General features: G+C 50.7%; 2 protein-coding genes across 6 annotated transcripts in view; one reads left to right on the forward strand and one right to left on the reverse strand.

The window, feature by feature from the left end:
* Ncdn (neurochondrin) lies at positions 1-9964 on the reverse strand. Of its 3 annotated transcripts, XM_075944954.1 has the most exons (8): positions 9549-9693; positions 9201-9270; positions 8147-8287; positions 6095-7063; positions 4483-4724; positions 3318-3542; positions 2768-2910; positions 1-1520 (listed from the first exon to the last, which is right to left on the reverse strand). In XM_075944954.1, the coding sequence occupies exons 2-8, from the start codon at positions 9231-9233 to the stop codon at positions 1084-1086; spliced, it is 2190 nt and encodes a 729-aa protein (XP_075801069.1). In that variant the 5' UTR covers positions 9234-9270; positions 9549-9693; the 3' UTR covers positions 1-1083. The 3 variants fall into 3 exon arrangements, with proteins under 3 accessions (XP_075801069.1, XP_075801070.1, XP_075801071.1); XM_075944955.1 differs by lacking the exon at positions 9201-9270 and having other exon boundaries at positions 9549-9964; XM_075944956.1 differs by lacking the exon at positions 9201-9270 and having other exon boundaries at positions 9383-9942.
* Positions 9770-18655, forward strand: part of Kiaa0319l (KIAA0319 like) — a 107000-nt gene continuing 98114 nt past the window's right edge. Inside the window, exons 1-2 of one of the 3 annotated variants that reach the window (XM_075944952.1) lie at positions 9770-9875; positions 13194-13363. In XM_075944952.1, the coding sequence (XP_075801067.1) occupies positions 13222-13363 (142 nt within the window). In that variant the 5' untranslated portion in view covers positions 9770-9875; positions 13194-13221. Of the gene's footprint in view, positions 9876-10007; positions 10216-13193; positions 13364-18655 lie in introns of those variants that run through there. The other 2 variants (XM_075944951.1, XM_075944953.1) reach the window with 2 other exon arrangements.

Below are 18655 nucleotides of genomic sequence, written 5' to 3' on the forward strand. Positions count from 1 at the left end.
TTCTCATCACCAATGAACATTTATTGAGTGTCCACATGTGCACAGCTTTGAACTTGGCGATCACAGAACGCACTGGGGGGAGGGGGAAGCAAGGGGTTGGGTGTGTGCGGGTCTCCAAGGGTTCAGAAAGGTAGTTCCTGCTGGAGCCGCCAGTCGCGTCTCCCTGCAGAGAGGAGTCTAAGCAGGGATTAGGGTAGAGGAGCTGAAGCCAGGCACCACGGTGGCAGTGGAGTGCAGTCACTGGGAAAACATGCGGATTCTAGGGCGGTGGAACCTCCTGTTCCCGGCTCCAGCCAGGCCAGATGGCACCAGGGGCACAGGGATCTGATGCTCAGGTGTCCAAGCAGGGATAAGGACAAGCAAAATAAATAACCCCCCAACCCCCATCTTCACCCTGCCGCAACATGACACAAAAGCTCAAGAGACCCGGGACCAAGGGCTCTTGGGTCCCCTCAAGGAAGCACAGGTGGAAGGAAGTTCCCCACCCCTCCCCCCACTGGTCTGCCTGCTCCAAACTGCCCTGGAAGGGCAGGGGGCAACTAGGACCCTGGGTCACTGAAGTTGAAAGGAAGAACTGTGATGTTAATGGCCTGAGCCTGCTCTCTGTCCAAGAGGACCAAAGGCAAGAACCAAATGGCCACTTTAAAGGGCGCGGACCTTGGGGAGCCAGAAGGGGCACCACAGCCTTGGGGAGGCCACGCCCTGGCCGGCAGGGCACACAGGCTGAGGCAGTCAGCGCCTGCCAGCCCGCTCCTACCCTGGAACCTCCCTCCTGTCAGGGAGCCAGACATTGGGTATAATGACACTTAGATGCCCTCTTTCTGGGGGCTGCTCCAACCTTCCCCGGCCTGGCGGGGCAACCTCTGTTCCAAGCCAATCCCTGCCCCAAGGGGGCTGGGGGCAGGATGCAGTTCCTTATACTTGAGAGGTGGGCATCGTGCCCTAGCCCTCAGAAAAGCCAGAAAGCTGGGGTGTTTGTAGGGGAAGTCTGAAGAAGGGGTCCAGTTTGGGGGCTTCAGGGAAGATGCCTCCTCCCTCCTTCCCTCGCTGCCCGCCCCTGGGTCTATCCCTACTGGATGCCCCTCAGGGCTCTGACAGGCACTGCTCCAAGGCAGCCATGCGGTAATGGCTGGCTGTTTCTTCACCTGCTTGCAGCCTCATGGCCTCCCGGCACAGCCGGTTGGCCCGCGCCAATTCTACCAGCACACCCTGGTAGGCAGCCACCATCTCAGGCTTGACGGAGTTGGGGCTGACACTACCTAGCAGTTGTAGCAATTCCTGCGGCCAACGGGAGCGCAGGGCGGCAGGGGCCAGCCAGGGCAGCAGTGGCACGCAACCCGTGAACGCCTGCATGCCCAGGAACCAGAGCTCTTGCAAGTCAGCCCAGATGCCCTCATAGTCAGGGGACAGGGCCAGCACCGCCTGGTCAGAGCCAGGGGTGGCCCGTGCCACATGGGACTGTGACAGAAAGAGGATGGCAGCTGCGAAGAAACCTCGGGAGGCTGGAGTTCCCTGGAGAGCTGAAAGAACGGAGAGAGCAGTGGCGTGACCCAGATAGGCACGGGACCAGTGCCTCCCCTCCCTCCCATGTGGACATGCTCAGAGAGCAGAAGCATCACCTGGACTCACTGCCCAGGTTCAAAGCCGACCTTTGACACTTACAGTGTGACACTGGGTGTTTAAAGTTTTCTGGGCCTCAGTCTCTTCATTTTAAGGTGGGGTCAGTAGCACGCTAATCTTAGCAATTGGTTGTGAGAATTAAATAATCTAGGTACACTCATCATCAAGACTTCTAAAGGTACAAGAGGGAGGAGTAAGCCTCATGTCAGATGTGAGAAAGAATCTTCCTTGGGGTTTCCACAGCAGGGACCCAAACAGCCCTTCACCAGGCTGAGAATGAACTAATTTGACATCTGGCCAGAAGAGGGCGCCAAAGGGGATGGTGCGCAGTGACCCAGCTCTGGCCCACCTGCCATTCAGGGGTTCAGAAGTCCCCTCTTCAGATCTCCAGGAAGATGTTCAACTAATGTGGGTAAGCCAGCATTGGATCCATAGTATGGTGACTCCCCTTAGGGGCTAAATGCAAGGGGTCCCTAGTTCAGAGATATGTTCCCCCTTCCACGGTAGGGTACCCTGCTGGGATCCCCACACAGAAAACAGGCAGCTGAGGGTATGGGCACATTACACCCTGTTCCCAGGCATCTGCTCTGTTCCTCCAACCTGACAGATGGGGCACAGGGAACAGGCGGGGACAGAGGGACCCAAGCAGACACCCACGGTCAAAGTGGGAGACACTGAGGGCTGTCAGGGGCTGGAGGGGACGCCCTTCCCCCTGCACACAGCCAGGGGTAGGTAGGGCAGGGAGAAGCTGTGCAGAGAGAGGGTAGTGGCGATGTGTATCACTCAGCGGGGTGGGGTGCTAAGTGGTAAAAATCTCAATGCAGCAAACTGGGTCTGTGACTCAGGGCCTGGTGGGCACAGCTCCACCTTGAAGACACGGGATTCAGAGTTCCCAGGCTGCCAGGGATTCCAGGTGCCTATGCTTGTGCCTCTGAACAGGTTTGTACCAAACACCCACCAGGCCTTGCCTTAAAAGTCTTTAAAAGGAAGAGACTATTATCATTTTGAGAAGGGTGGGGTGGAGGATGGGGAGATACTGTAGAAACTGCCTCTGAATGGGAAAATTCTGCTAAACCGTGTTCTGAAAGTGAGGGCTTAGGTTTGGAACACAGAGAGTCCACTCACATGTTCTGTCCCCAAGGCTTACCTGGAGAGGTGCTAAGAAGCCGGGCCATCAGGAGGCCCAAGGTGGCCACATTGGCAGCTAGAAGCAGTCTCCCTTGTTGCTGCACTAGCGAGGGCAGCGACGTCATCAGGGTGTTCATAAGAGATGTGAAGCAGGCATCGCGCCTGGGGAGAAAAGGAGTGGAGAGAGGGGCAGGCAGAGGGTTAGCCGGCCCTGTGCAGCCCTTAGGAAAACCTGGCACCTGAGGTCTCTAGCTTCACTGGGCCAGAGCTTGCCAGGCCTTCATGAGGCAGAGTGAAGTGTCAACTTTCGACTTGCAATCCTGCCATCTGGGTTGGTCAGATGCCAACTAGCTGCACTGAGCGATGGCTGGAGCAGACAGGCATGCCCTGAGAGATCTGGGGTTCTGGATCCTCGGGTGGTACTGGCTTGGTCTATTATGAAACCCACTTATACTAACAAAGAGAAATCTACAGCTACAGGGAAACTAAGCAGAAGGTTGAGAATGGGGTGACTGGGCAGTCCTCTCTGGCTTCTTGGCTCTCCTCCCAGCCTCTCCCGAGCCCCTCACTTGATCAGGCCTGGCGCGGTGACCACCAGGTTGAGGAAGATGTGACAACAGGTCTGCAGGCCAATCTCCACACTGTCTGGCAGCACCGAGGTATCGTGGCCAGGGGACGTGAGTTCCCACTGCTGCAGGAAGTACTTGCACAGAAGCGAGGGGGCCCCTTCCTTGATCAGGATCTCCCGGGGCCCATCTTCAACCGTCAGGTGGCACCAGCCGGGCAGGAGGAGCCTGGGCATGTGGAGACAAATGAAGGTGAGATTGGGAGAGATGAGGAACACTGAAGCTAGGGGAAGAGGACCCACTTTCACACACTTCCGAGAAAGCTCAGATGGCAGTCACGCAGGCCGGAGCTCACGGGGCTCTGCTACAGGGCACGATTATGGCCTATGTGTTTCTCAACCTCTGAAGCTCATTTCCATCATCCTCCCGAGTGCTGGCATTAAAGGTGAGAGCCTCCAACCGTGGCCATTTGTATTTTAAAAAGGTGGCAAAGATTTGTGTGAGATTTGCTATGTGGACCAAACGAAATTGTTCTTGAGAAGTATACAGCAGAACGCCTGGCTTTGTAGCAGGTGCTCAGAAAATCTAAATTCTGTTTCTAACAAAAATCTGGAGATCAGCTGGGCTGATGAAGCTGGTGGTGACGCACGCCTTTAAATCCCAGCACTTGGGAGGCAGAGGCAGGTAGATTTCTGTGAGTTCCAGGACAGGGCTACATGATGAGACCCTGGTTTTGTTTTTTGTTTGTTTGTTGTTTTGTTTTTGTTATTTAAAAAAAAAAAGAAATCTGGGAATGGCAAGTGGCACATTATAGCTCAGGCGTTCTGTGAGAAGCCCAGAAACGGAAGAGTCAGAACTAAGAAACAATCCCAAGGGAATGCTCATGACCTGTCAGGGAGCCCAGTTTAGGGGAAACAGGGTGTCCCTATGTGATCCTTGTCTCTTTCTTTGTTTTCATTCATTTATCTGTCTATTTATTTTTTCCTCTTTTTCGGAACAGGGTTTTGCTCAGGGACTAGCACTTTCTATGTAGCCCAACTAGGCCCTGAAGTCTCAAGATATTCCTGCTTCAGCCTCCTAAGTGCTGAGATTACAGGCATGTGTCACTGCGCCTGAAATCCTTTTCTTTGGAATGGTCTGACTGGACAAGCCACAACTACAAACTCACCTGAGAGCATCCCCTGGCCAGGAGGGCCCTGGGGTCGTGGGGGAGATGGCCAAGTTAGCCACCTGCTGTGAAATGTCATTGGCCTCCTCAGCCTCCTCGTAGAGGGTCTTGGCATAGCGGACAAGGAAGGGCAGCAGTTGGCACACCTCCTTTCGCAGGGATGAGGTCTCCTCAGCCAGCCAGGCACCCAGGATCCGCACGGAGGCAAACACGAAGGGCTCTTTCTGTTTCTCTGGCCCCACCTGTTGTCACAAGACCCGAGTGAAATGAAGTGGAAGCAGAAATTGCCCTCTACCCCTCCAGCCTGCCAAGAAGACTAGAGGGGAATCCTGGCCTGCATGCCCTTCAAAGATGGGCACCGAGATGGCTCAGTGGGCAAAGGTACTTTACAACCTCAGTGTGAGTCCCAGGAATCACACGGTAAAAGGAGAGAAAAGCTTGTCTTCCAGCCTCCACTTGTGTGCTGTGGCATGCATGCACTGCCCCTTCACCCCTTCTAAGAAACAGATAAATAAATGTAACTTAAAAAAAAAAAAGCCAGGTGGTGGTGATGTACACTTTTAATCCCAACACTCGGGAAGCAGAGGCAAGTGGATTTCTATGAGTACAAGGTCAGCCTGTTCTACAGAATGAGTTCCAGAACGGCCAGGGCTATACAGAAAAAAAACAAAACAAACCAACGAACAAAAAATTCTGAACAAAACAAACCTCCCTGCCCACTCCCAAGAAGGGCACCAAGCCTACTTCCACCTGAAACCCAACACACAGGAGGGGCTCACCCCACAGGGGCTAGTCACCTAGCAGGACCCCAGTGTAGACAACTCAGTCAAGTTGGTCTCAGACAACATGCCTGATGCTGAGACCCAGGTCACACCCCCCCCAATGCTCTACCTCTAAGGTAACAAGGGAACCAGGGGAAACTCGGGGTCCACAGCTAAATGGTAGTCCTTTAGAGAGGCTCTGAACTGAGGGGCTGGGGAGAGACTTGCATTAAGTAGTGAGGAGTCACTCCTATTTGGGTTAAATCGGAAAAGGAGACCAACCAGAGCGTAGCGTAAGTTACTACGTAGAAGGCTGGTAAGTCCAGAGGCTGAAGCAGGCCACTGAAGAGACCATTCACGTCTCAATCCTAACAGAGCAGAAGAGGCGGCCTCTCAAATACACAGAGTGGACAGGAGGGTGGGGGAAAGAGATTTAGCCGAAACTCTACAGAGGCGGGAACCATGCCATTCCCTGCCCCCCCTCCACCTTTCTCCTGCATTCCACAAGTTTACATGTAAGACACATAAATATGTAGGCATGCTGATATGTAAGACAATGGTGTAGCATGAGCAGAAGAGACTGCTTCGATTTTGATGTGTAGAGTGTGTGAACCGGGAGTATATGTGAGTGGGAGGTTACTGTGTTGTGTGTGTGTGTGTGCTGTGATCAGAGCGCACATATGGTGTGTGGTATGGTGCTTGTGTGGAGGCCCACGGCAGGGAGGGAGAGGGAAGGAGGCTCGGCCACACACTACTCCTAGAGTGCCTGCTATAGAATCAGCCAGCGTGTACGAAGGCATGCCATCTCCCTATTACACTCCTAGCTTCTCTGTAGGCCCGTGGCCCCTTACCTGCAACAGGTAGTGAATGACAGCTCCAATGGCCTCCTTCATAATGCTCACAAGCTGCACTTTCTGCGGCTCCTTCAGCAGGGACTGCTCACAGCGGGTACACTCCTGAATGCCCAACTCCATGAGGGCATAGCAGGCAGTTACCACATCTTCCTTCACCTCTGTGCCTGTCTCCTCCAGAGCCAGCCTCACCTCCACACACGCCAGATTCACCAGGAGGGCCAGAAACTTGCTCCCAGAGCTGCCCACTGGGATCCAGTCGGAGCCGCAGGCATGAGCCAGGCGGGCTGCCAGCTTCAGTGCAGGGTTGCGCTGCCAGGAGCTCAACTTGCTTCCTAGGATGCGTGCCAGCCCGGCCTGCAGATCCCGGTGGCATTCAGGGGGCACAGTTGTTGGGGGCAGAAAAAGGGGCAGCAGCTGGCAGAGCTCAAACTTGCTGGCATCCTCAGCTCTTTGGAAATCCTCACTGAGGCCTCGCAACACAGCCAGCAGGTCGGGCTCCGCCTCCTTCCAGCACTGTGTCTCTGCAGCGGCCAGCAGCCCCACTAGGAGTGCCAGGGCCTGGTCAAAGCCATAGCCATGCCCCAGGTATGCCTGGCACAGGGCAGATACTGTGCCACCAGCAATGAGGTGCCGGGGCCCTCGGGGTGTGCCTGCAACAGCTGTCAGGCACTGGTAGGTGTCATCAATCATGGAACGGCGGGCAGCATCGTCAGGGTCCCCCCGGGCTGTAAGGAACGTGCTAAGGATGGGGATCTTGTTTAGGACCTGGGGATGGCTGGCTAGTTCAGGGTCGCTGCAGAAACAGGCCAGCAGGGCCACACCCAAGGCCCGGAGAACGTGGTCAGGGCAGCCATCAGGCGCCTCCTTAGAAGTCAGGAGCCGATTGGGAAAGGTGAAGCCAACGGCATCAAAGATCCGCCGTCGAGTTTTGGCATCAATGTCACCTGCTTTGACTGCCTTGGTCACCTATGGTGGGTGGGAGGTAACATACCATCAGCAGGCTGAAAAGACACATAGCACAGACTGTCCTTTCCCTGTTCCCTGGGCACTGAGGGCTAGCAGCAACGGGTTATGCAATGGGATCCATCCTGGGGTCATTTCATCCATATCCTCCTTTCTCCTTGGAGCCAGACAGGTGTGACCGCTGGGATCCCTGTCAGCTATGATTATCTTATGGAAAAGGGGGGGGGGGTGTCCAGTGGCCCCTTGACCAGTCATTTGGGCAAATGGTTACCAGGTGTCAAGTCCATTAATCCATATGCCCACAACCTGGGATGCAAGGGGCTTCAGAACCCATGTTTAAAATCCTCGAGGGATGCAGGGTCCTTCCCTAACTACTTGTCTCCAGAGAAGTCTCTGATCCATTTCCGCCACCTTCTCATAGGAAATGGCTCCTCTGTCTCGCTGCTCCGCATGTCAAAACATTTCCCCTTACGTTTCACCTAAACACCTCCTCTGCTGCAGTGTGAGCCCTTGACTCCAGAGCCTTCTCCCTGTTGCCATGGCAAACAAGCAACTGCTGCACTCCCTCCTCCCTTCACCCCCCACACACCAACTCACCCCCCCACCCAGCACTGCAGCTCCTGCTCCGCTGTCCCCAGCTTGGGTTCCTCTAACAGGCTAAGACCCACACCACTGCTTTACTTTTAACACACCTATGGCCACTCTGGCCGTCTTCTAGAACCTGTCACTAGTTACTTCTAATCCTGTTACTCTTTCAGGTCCAAGAAAAGCCACCCCAGCCCTCAAGTACTCTGCACTAGTTACAACCTGCTGCTGTCACCCTATGAGTCAGCTCCCATCTGCTCTGGGACGCCCCAGAAAGCAAATCCAGGCAGCCTCCTCCATGGTCCCAGTGCCGCAGCCTTATTCACCTCCGCCCCCCTCCCTCCCGAGGGGGAAGAGTACAAAGGTAGAGAGCTCTTGGGCCTTTCTGGTACCTCCAGGTTGCTAACACCACTTAGATATCCCTGGGGACTTGCTGACCCCATTCTCTGGGTGCCCTCCTGTCCAGCCCTCCCACCTTCCAATTATCAGTCAGGTCCTTACTAGCAGCAGGGCTGCAAACTGCTCGCTGTCATTCTTGGCCTCACGGAGGGCTCCCAGGTAGCGCTCCAGGGTGGGGTTTCGGCTCTCTGCCTGGTTCAGAGCTGGCTCACAATCCGAGGCCATGATGCCCGCCTTGCCCAACTGTGAACACAAGAGGGACTGAGCATCCCTCTGCAGAGGAGGGGCGGGGGCGGGGGTGGAAGTGGAGGATGTAGGGAGGGATTAGCACAGAGGGAGGGGAGGGTGGATTTGAAAGGGTGGCTTCCTCCTGACTGACCTCCCTTGGGGGGAGCCCCTTTAAGAGGTTGGACCTGCAAATTCTTTAGGATGAAGGGACCCTGGTCCAAGGTCACCTCCAGAAAAGTGGGAAATGAGGACCGTGCACGCTGCTACTCAGCTGGACAGCTCTCCCCACCATCTAGAAGTGGGAAAGAGCTGGCCCTACTGTTCAGCAGCGCCTGCCTCTAGACACCGGGTTTTATCTCTCTCCAGGAGGCACATGGGGAGTGAGTGGTGAGGACAGACAGGGAGGGATGAAGACATACATGGGTGAAGTTCGATTATCCGGACTCACACTGACAAGAAAGAAAAGGACATTCTAGGGTTCCTTTCCCCTCCCTTCTTCAGAAAAAGTAGACTGGTTTCAACAGAAGTGAGAAGGCAAGCTCTCCAGAAAGGGCTCTGAAGACTCCCCTGAGGACCCACCCCTCCAGCCAGGACTCATAATCGCCCCCGCAGCTTCCCTGCCTTCTCTCTTCCCTCCCTCGGGCAGAGGCTGCAGAAGCAGGAGCTGGAGATGCAGCAGCAGCAGCAGCAGCAGCAGCAGCAGCAGCAGCAGCAGCAGCAGCAGCAGCAGCAGCAGCAGCAGCAGCAGCAGCATTAACCCTTTATGCTCCCTGTACTCTCCCTGCCCATCCCGCTACCGGCACTGGCTGGAGAAGGAAGGAGGGGTCAGGTAGCTCTCAGGATAACAGACTCCAAAAGCCGGATAATCGAAGCGGGGCTGCTGTGATGGAGAGATGAGAAGGGGAGAAGGGATCCTGGCGGTCACCACCTGTCCCGCCGCAGCCAGGTCACAACACGACATTGATGAAGTCGAACGACAGAGCAGCGATGAGATCACACTTCACGATGGCGCGGTGATGTCACGGAGAGATCACAGCGAAATCACGACATGAAGGGGGACAGCCCCCAAATATGATAGGGCAAATTTTAAAATTATAGATAGATAAATACTGAAAGGGGCTGTGACAAAATGGAGCCTCGACAGGGCACGAGGATGTCGCGATATGGCTCGATGGAGTCGCGATAGGGTCCCTGGGGAGCCTCGGCATCGATCAGCGCCGGCTCGGAGAGGCTCCGGCTGAGATGCAGGGGAGGGCTTGAAGGGGGCTGAGCTCACCAGGCTGCGGCCCCGAGCGGCGAAGTCTTTCTCCGGGCGCGATGCTCTGGGAGCCTGGGGCCGCTGCTCACGCCGCGTTGCCCACTCTTGGCTCCAGACGGCTACAGCTCCACCCCCACCCCCGCATCACTCTCGACCAATCAGCGCTGTCCTCACTCCTCCCCCTGGCCAATGGCGCGGCAGGGCGCTAAGCAGTAGGGGGGCGCCTCCGGTGCGGCCATCTTACTTGTGGGCACTGCCCGAGACTGAGGGCTCGGTGCTCGTGCAAAGGAGGCAAGGTGCAGCCCGTCTCGAGACGAAAGGCTGAGGGCCCGGACGTCCTCACTTGTGCGTAGTCCTCTCCTCAGCACTGCCCCTCCTCCCATCCCTGGCTCGCGGCTGGAATTGCGCTTCCGGAGGGTGGGGGCGGGAGGGCTGGATCAACATGAGGAGTCTGTTTCCGGGTCGAGCCCCGGGAGGTGGGAGGAGGCGGCGTTTCCGGCCGCGATCGCTGTCCAGGGAGGCTGAGGCAAGAGGGAGCTGTCCGGGTGGGGAACCAGCACTTTCTTCTTTCTCTTTCTCCTCCTCTGCGTGAGGGGAGAGAAGGTTTGGGGCCCCCGAGCCCATGGACCGGGAGGAGGCGGAGGCCGCCGAGAGCCGGCACCCCTCTATGTGGTCCTGAGCCCCGGTAGGTGGCCCGGGCGGCTGGCTGCCAGGCCGAGGACCATAAGCTCAGGGGAGGGGCAGAGGCGGGATGGGCGATGCCTAGGGGTACGCTGGCCCGGCGTTGGTACCCGGAGGTGGCGCTCCTGAACGGGCCAGGGCAAGTCAGCTGCTTCTGGCCTTGCAGGTACCAGAGTCTCAAGCTGAACCCCCGCTTTGGGGCTCCGGCCTGGTCAGGCAGCTCCCTCCATTCCCTGACAGAGTGGCAGACCAGGCGCTGCGGTCTTGACATCTCGACCTCTGTAGCCTCGCCTCAGTTGCTGTCTCTGGTGTTTGATTATCTCCCCATCGGGATTAAAAGGGGAAAAAAAAGTTGATACAGGATAAAGGGGGCGGGGTTGGGCACATTGGCGAAACCTGCCTCCGTGAGATTTTTGACAATTATGCCCCACAGAGGGTCCTGCGGTGGCCGCAGTGAGCACAAAAGCCAAGTGAAGGGAATCAAAGTAGAAAATCTCAGGCTGGGTTTCAGGAGTGCTCTGCCTGCTCTTCACCTCCTGGTGGTTGTGGCCGACCGACAATAGATGCTGTTGAAGCACAGCCGACTCTCCTTGTGCTTTCTTGTGATTAACAGACTGGAAACCAGGAACAAGTTGGAAAGACGACCTCCTGGAACAATCTGTTCATTTTTTCAGCTATTTGGAAAACAGTGTCTGCAAATATAAGCAAAGCTATTCATGGCAGTCTGTTCTGTAACTTTCTCAAATATGTAAGACCTTCCCCCCCTCCCTTAACGCTTTCTTCTTGATTACTCACACCCGCTGAATAGACGTGATCTGTCGTTATTCAAACATATCTTATCGCTGTGTACATAAAAGGAGTTCCACGTACGTAGCTGACAGACTGAACTATGATACATTCCCCATCAACCTGAAGTATTAAGTAAACATTGCCCCCTGCTCTGTCAGAACAGCTGCTGCAACAGAGTGCTTTTATTTCGGGTGTGCTTGTAACGCCCTAAATGCCAGAACTACTGGGAGCTTTTCATTTGTCAAGTATTGTGGGGGTGTGTGTTCTCGCTCTGGGTTGTCACGCTTTGATTTGATAACAAACACTTTGGATCTTAGTGGTATTTTGTTGTTCCTGACTCTGGCCAGCAAGTCTTTGGAAACTGGACCCTAGCAGCGATTTGTGCCCATACGCAATTGTAGGTTTCAGCCAAGTCAATGGCAGGGAGTGCAGATGAAATTAGCTCTGCCTTTCTCATGCACTTGTAACCAGTTTGCTAGTCCAACGGTGTTTATTACTCCTGTTTTCAAAAACCTATTCCTTTCTTTCTTGCTTTTCCCACCCACCTGCCAGGATATTGATGACAGGTTTTGAGTCACACCTTCAGTTCCCAATCCTTTTGTGGTAGGCAGAAATGGGTTGGGTAAGGGCCACACACTCACACACACATACTCACACTCCATCCTGGGAGGCTAGAGAAGTTCCTGGGTATACTTTCTTGGGCTTCATTTCACAAACTTTCTTTTTTTGTTGTTTTTTTTGTTTTGTTTTTTTTTTTTGTTTTTCGAGACAGGGTTTCTCTGCAGCTTTGGAGCCTGTCCTGGCACTAGCTCTTGTAGACCAGGCTGGCCTTGAACTCACAGAGATCCGCCTGCCTCTGCCTCCCGAGTGCTGGGATTAAAGGCGTGCGCCACCACCGCCCGGCTCACAAACTTTCTGAATGTGTTTGTGGCCACATATCTCTCTTCCGCTCCTTGTACAATTACAGAAAAACTAGAAATAGGAATGGGTGGGAGAGAATGAGAAAGAAAGTCCTTCAGGTGCCTATGGCGCAGCGAAAGACATTGTCTCAGTTTGAAGTGTTATGTTTGTGCCTCTTCATTTCCTGGCATTGAAATCCATTCCAGACAATTCTGGTGTTCCTGTATGCTGGCTGGAGGTGAGGGCTAGGGTTATCAACTTGTGTCATTTGCCAGGTGTGGATAATATTTAGAAAGATTTTTAATTTTTTTTGAAACAGATGTAGCCTTGGCTGTCTTAGAACTCACTCTGTAGACCAGGCTGGCCTTGAACCTATAAAGATCCACCTGCCTCTGCCTTCCAAGCACTGGGATTACAGGCATTCACCACTACTACCAGCAGAAGATTTAAAAAAAAAATTTTTTTTTGAGACAGTGTCTAGGCTGACCTTGAAGTCCTGGATTTAAGCAATTCTTCTTTAATCTTCCAAGCAGCTAGCACTTTGGTATGAGATACCATGCTTAGCCAACAGATTTTTAATTGCCTTTTCAAAACCCTATCAACTCATATGTTGTCAAGATTTATCCAAGAGGGAAGAAACTTCTGGAAAAATCGGTGTCATTCTCCTCTCCTCTACTCCGTATGTCCTACAGCCACTAGATTACAGAGTAGCCAGCACAGTACAAAATTTACTATGCGGGGAGCAGTGTGCAAGGTTTGAAGACAGGGATTGCAAGTGATCTGGAGCCAGCAGATGATGTAAAAGCGTAAGTCGGGTAGACTTGTAAGATAATGATGGTGGGGCAGGAAGCAAGCTGGATGGTAATTGCTGTGCCTGAAGAGACTCAGCTTGAAAATCAGTTAGAGGAAGTCCAACCTCTTTGTAGATAGCAGAGTACTTTGGTCAGAGTCACAGAGCAGTGAGGAGTAGAAGTAGAAAAATCAGAGCTGCTTCCTCAGGTTGGTGTTCTCACCCATTCTGTCACAGATCTGCTGTTAGGTTAGACAATAGTGGAATGGAAGTGCTCCTCTTTAACAGCAGATTCATTTTATACCTCTTGCTCTGTTGTTACACTGATAATTACAGGCTCTGCCAAAGCTCGGGCTGAAAACTTACTGGCAGGGATGAACAATTGAAAGACACACTTGAAATTTCTCTTTCTCCTGATCTGTCACATTTTCTAGCATTCCACATTTCCAGGAATCAATTATTAATTACTTGGCATATAATTTTATCTCCTTCTGTCTTTCTAGTGTATTGGTTCTGCCTCTCTGGAAGGCCATGGAGAAGAGGCTGGGAGTCAAGCCAAGTCCTGCTTCCTGGATTTTGCCAGGATATTGTTGGCAGACATCAGTGAAGCCGCTGAGAAGCCTGTACCTGCTCTATACTTTCTTCTGCTTCGGTGCTCTGTGGTTGTCAACAGGTATCATTTTTGAGCTTTAAGATTTAACCACTTCCGCCCTGCCCCCTCTCAAACAATCAGCATCCCAGATTCCTGGGTACGGTTTAAAGACCTACCAGAAAGCAGGAAAGCGACCTGCTGACAGGAATGGTCATCATTTTTGGTGGGTGTTTGTTTGTTGGGTTTGTTTTGTTTTGGAATCATGATAAGAATTGGATTTTTTTCTCATAAGAGAGAATTGGTATTCATTTTGTCATTTTAAATTTTTTATTTTTATCTGCACTGGTGTTTGACTTGCATGTCTTTGTGAGGGAGTCGGATTCACTGGAACTTGAGTTACAGACAGTTGTGAGCTGCCATGTGGGTGCTGGGAATTGAACTCTGGTCCTCTGGAAGAGCAACCAATGCTCCTAACTGCTGCACCATCTCTTTAGCCCTCATTTTGACATTTTATAAAGGCAGATGAGCAAAACAAAGCAAACAAACAAAACTTTGCAGAGTTGGGTAGATTGGGGTCCTGGAGCTGGACATTGCCATGTAATGACTGAGGCCTAGGGCTTATTACCTAATGGTTTCTTTTTCTTTTTTCTTTTTTTCTTTTTCTTTTTTAAATGGATCTCACTTATGTGGACCAGGCTGGCCTTGACCTCATGATACTCTTACCTCACTCGATTTACCTTGTTGAAATACAAGATCTGCCTTGTAGCTTGACCTGAGAGAGAACATATAAAAGCACGTGAAGCTCTGTGAACATACATGCTCAGGGAACGATGCTTTGTTTCCTTTCCTAGAGGGATCCACATTTGGTTTTAGTTTTGAGACAGGGTACCACTGTGTAGCCCTGGCTAGCCTGGACCTGGATAAGTAGACCAGGCAAGCTATAAACTCCTAGAGATCCGCCCGCCTCTGTCTCCCAAGTTTAATGTTAAAGGTGTGAGCCACCGGGGATGCCTGGCGACATCTCACTTTAACAAGTTGTATTTTTTACTTTTATTTATTTAAGTTTTGAAGAGGCTGTATGTACATGCCATAATGGTGTCTGTGTAAGGTTAGAGGACACTTTTGTGGAGCCTTTTCTCCTACCTCTGTGTGGATTCTGAGGATCAGAGTCAGGTAGTCAGGCTTGCTAAGCTGAGCAGTCTCACTGGCTCTGCTTGTTGTTCATAGAAAGGAACCATGTTGACAGACTTCACAGAATATACTTTCCTCCTCAAGACTACCTTAGAGCCTCTTGTCAGGAGTTAGTGTCAAGCCGGTTGTGGTGGCGCACGCCGGTAGGATTTGCTGAAGGAGGCAGAGGCAGGAGGATCACGAGTTCGAGGCCAGCCTGGGCTACACCTTTTAAAAAAAAAAAAAGAGTTAGTGTCAAGAAGGCTAAACGTCAAAAGCCAAATTTCAAAATACCCTTGCTTGCCTGGCAGTGATGGCGCATGCTTTTAATCCCAGTACTTGGGAAGCAGAGGCAGGCAGATCTCTCTGCGAGGTTGAGACCAGCCTGGTCTACAGAGCGAGTTTCAGTACAGCCTAAGATACACAGAAAAACCCTGTCTCGAAAAACCAAACCCAAACCAAACCAAACAACAGACCACTTTTTGTCCTTACCCTTTCAGTGTTTTTGTTGACATGGTTCCTCACTAAGTACGGAGTGTGAGAAAACAGCAGCTTGAGAAAGTCTTTGAATGTGCCTTTCCTCTGGGTGGTGACCAGCCTTCTGCTGTAGGGACCGCTGCTAAGGCTAACTGTTGAGCTTGTGCTGAATGGCTGTGGAGATTTCTGTTGTTGACATGATCTTGAGAATCAAGTAATTACTGTATTTAGCAATTTTAGTAGCACTGACTGTGGGTTTTGTTTTCTGGCTGTGGTAGCTGATGATTGCATGATTATAGTGGTGGAGACTGAGTTGATAGAAAGCTGACCCAGATATTTTTTTATGGAAGATGATGCTTTGTTGACTAGTTCTTGGTGTTCTTCTATGTAAGGTAATTTGAGTGAAGTAATTAATTTGGTAACATCACATCGGGAGACTCACTTCTTTGGAAGTGTACCTACCCCTGCCAGGCTTCGAGAAACATCACATACCTTCTCATTGAATTTTTATGATAACCCTGAAATAGATAGTTTATGCTCGTTGTATTAATAAAGAAATTGAGCCCCAGAGAGAGAGAAGGGCAAAGTGACTTACTAAAGTCACATAGCAAGAAGTCACACAACAGAGCAAGATGCTAACTCAGCTTGTTTGCTGATGCTTGTTTTCGTTTTCTCTTCTGCCGGTATGCCTTCTGGCTTGCCTTCCAGCTCCAGGTGGTCCTTGGAGGACCAAGTTGTAGTAGTAATTGTTGTTGTTGTTTTTCCCAGAACCATGACAAGAAGCTGAAAGAGTCAGAGCACCAGGGGAGGACAACGTGATTCTGAGACTTTCTGTGTTTTTCACTTACACTTGGGTTCAGAATAGAGTTGTGAGGGAATTTCAGATTTAGATAAGAAATTATTTAACTTAGCCTGATGAAGATTAAAGTGAAAATATCTAGGGGCTTGGGATTTGGGCAGGTGGAAGAACACTTGCCTAGTATGCAAAGACGCTAGGTTCAACTCCACACCGCAAAACAAAGAAATAAATAGTACAGTTAAGAAAGATGAGCTGCCCTTAAGTAGTGCTAGAAATTTTGAACAGAAAACATTTGGCATAAATATCAGGATATCTAAAAAGTTCATGGCTCTTAACTTAATTACCCTTTCAAGAGTTTTGGGGTTGGAGAGATGGCTCAGTGGTTAAGAACACTGACTGCTCTTCCAAGGACACAGAGTTTGCTTTGAACCTGTATGGTGGTTCACACCAATCTGTAATTCCAGTTCTAGGGCATCTGATGTCCTCTTCTGACCTCCGTGGGTCCCAGGCATAAAAGTGATACACATGCATGCAGACAAAACACTTGCCCACATAAAATTTTAAAAAAAGAATTATTGCTTTTGTTGGGAATTAAGGGGAACTGAGATAGCTTAGTGGTTAAGAGTATTTGTTGTGCATGGGGCATGGTGGCGCATGCCTTTAATCCCAGCACTCAGGAGGCAGAAGCAGGTGGATCTCTGTGAGTTTGAGGCCAACCTGATCTACAAAATGAGTTCCAGGACAGCTAGGGCTGTTACACAGAGAAAGCCTGTTTGGGAAAACAAACAACAACAAAGCTTTTGTTGCTCTTCCAGAGGATCTGAGTTTGGTTCCCAGCACCTATATCAGGTGGTTAATAACTTCTGGTCTCTGAGGGCACCTTCATGTATGTATGCATACTGACACACAATCACACTTGAATAAAACTGAGTTTGTCTCAAATACATAGCGAGACCTTTGCTTTAGTGTGTTATCGTGTATTAAAAACTAGGCATGGTGATGCATGACTGTAGTGCAATCCTTTTGTTTGTTTTCTGTGCGTGCGTGCGTGTGTGTGTGTGTGTGTGTGTGTGTGTGTGTGTGTTGAGACAGGATCTTCTTTCCTCTGTAAGGCCAGCTGGTGAAGATACAGCGTCTTTACTCAGACTCTGCTCTCTCTCTTCTCACCTGGGTCACCATAAGAGCTTCCACGCCACCCACACTCTCGGTTCCCACCTCTCCGCCTCGCCCATCCTCCGCTTGTCGCCATCCTCCTGCCTGGAACCTAGGCTCCTCGTGGACTGGGGGCTCAGATCCATGCCCTTCAGCAAACGTATAGGCTGCTGCTCCTGACTTCTGCCCACTCACTCCCTTCCCCATCAACAACCCCCTGTCCTGAGCTCAGGAAGTGTGTGTGTGTGAGTGTGTGTGTGTGTGTGTGTGTGTGTGTGTGTGTGTGTTGAGACAGGATCTCTATGTAACTTTGGCTGTCCTGTAACCCAGTATGCAGATCAGGCTAGCCTGGAACTCATAGAGATCCAGCTGCCTCTGCTTCCCAAGTACTAGAATTAAAGGCATGTGCCACCATGCCTTTATGTCTGTGTGAAGGTATCAGATTCCCTGGAACTGGAGTTATAGACAGCTGTGAGCTGCCATGTGGGTGCTGGGAACTGAACCCAGGTCCTCTGGAAGAACAGCCAGTGCTCCTAACTACTGAGCCAGCCCTCTTTTAATGTAATCTTTAAAAATTTCTATGAGTTCCAGGCCATACTGGCCACAAAATAAAGCCTTGTCTCAAAAACAAATAACTGGGCTGGAGAGACAGAGATTTGTTGCAAAGCCTGACAGCACTGGACCTCCATGTAGATGTAGAGGATGGGTTCACAAGTGTCCTGTAACCTTCGCACACACACTGTGCCGTGTGTACATCCAACATAGGCCCACACAAAATAAATACTAGAAAATATAAACAGTTTACCATAAGCATATCTTTAGATAGTCCTTGTGAATAAGAGCATTCACCAATACTTGTTTATTCTGTACTGTGAAACATTGTATTTGCCTGCCCAATAGCACAGCAGTAATGTTTTTGCATATTTATGTGATGGATGTTGTTATAGTTACTTTCAGTGGCCAGTGTGACACAAAACTAGAATCACCTAGGAAGTTGGCCTTTGGCCAGTCAGTGAGGGGTTTTTTTACTTGCTAGTTGACGTAGGAGGGTCCTGTCCACTATGAGGGTTGCCATCCCTAGGCAGGTGGGCCTGGGTTGTATAAGAAAGGTATCTGAACAAGCCAGTAGGCAGCTCTGCTGCTTGGTGTCTGCTTTGAGTTGCTTAGGCTTCCCTCACTGATGTGACATGTAAGCTGAGATGAGCCCTCTCCTCCTGAGCTGCTTTTGGTCGTGGTGTTTATCCCAGCAGCAGAGAATGACTAGGACAGATACTATCTAGTGTTCCCTACTTTAGAAGAATGAGTATATGGGGAGACATCCTAAACTAAATGGTAAAAGCAAGATAAACAACTGCGTGTTTGCTATGGCGTCAATGGTATGAAATGAAAAAAAAATCACATAATAGAAGTCTAAAATAAGATATATAACTGAACGTTTATATTTTATGATCTCTTCTTATTCTATACTTTCCAGTATTTTTTGGATAACAACAACTTCAACTTCTTCATCTTCTTTCTCCTCTTTCTCTTTTTGCTTCTTTTTAATAAAGAGATGAAAATCTACCAGATAATGTAGCAACAAAATGACATCAGTGAAAACCTATTTAGGTACCTGAGTTGGTATTTATCTGCTTGTGTTTATTCAGCTTCTACCTAAGCATTTAAGTTTTTTCTCTGATAAAAGATGCTTTTTGGTTTTTTTTCTGTTATCATTTAGCTCATGAATTATATGAATTCTTCCTGACAAAAATAACCAAAAATAAGGGAATTCTGTA

Source organism: Microtus pennsylvanicus, chromosome 13 (genome assembly GCF_037038515.1).
Source record: "Microtus pennsylvanicus isolate mMicPen1 chromosome 13, mMicPen1.hap1, whole genome shotgun sequence".
Lineage (NCBI taxonomy): Eukaryota > Metazoa > Chordata > Mammalia > Rodentia > Cricetidae > Microtus > Microtus pennsylvanicus.

Bases quoted from the DNA above. Each gene is read 5' to 3' on its own strand.
- Ncdn (XM_075944954.1), bottom strand. From the start codon at position 9,233: ATGTCGTGTTGTGACCTGGCTGCGGCGGGACAG. The intron at 4,725-6,094 runs GTAAGGGGCCAC...TTGTGACAACAG, and splicing joins TCATTCACTACCTGTTGCAG to GTGGGGCCAGAGAAACAGAA. The intron at 2,911-3,317 runs GTGAGGGGCTCG...TTTTCTCCCCAG, and splicing joins ACCGCGCCAGGCCTGATCAA to GCGCGATGCCTGCTTCACAT.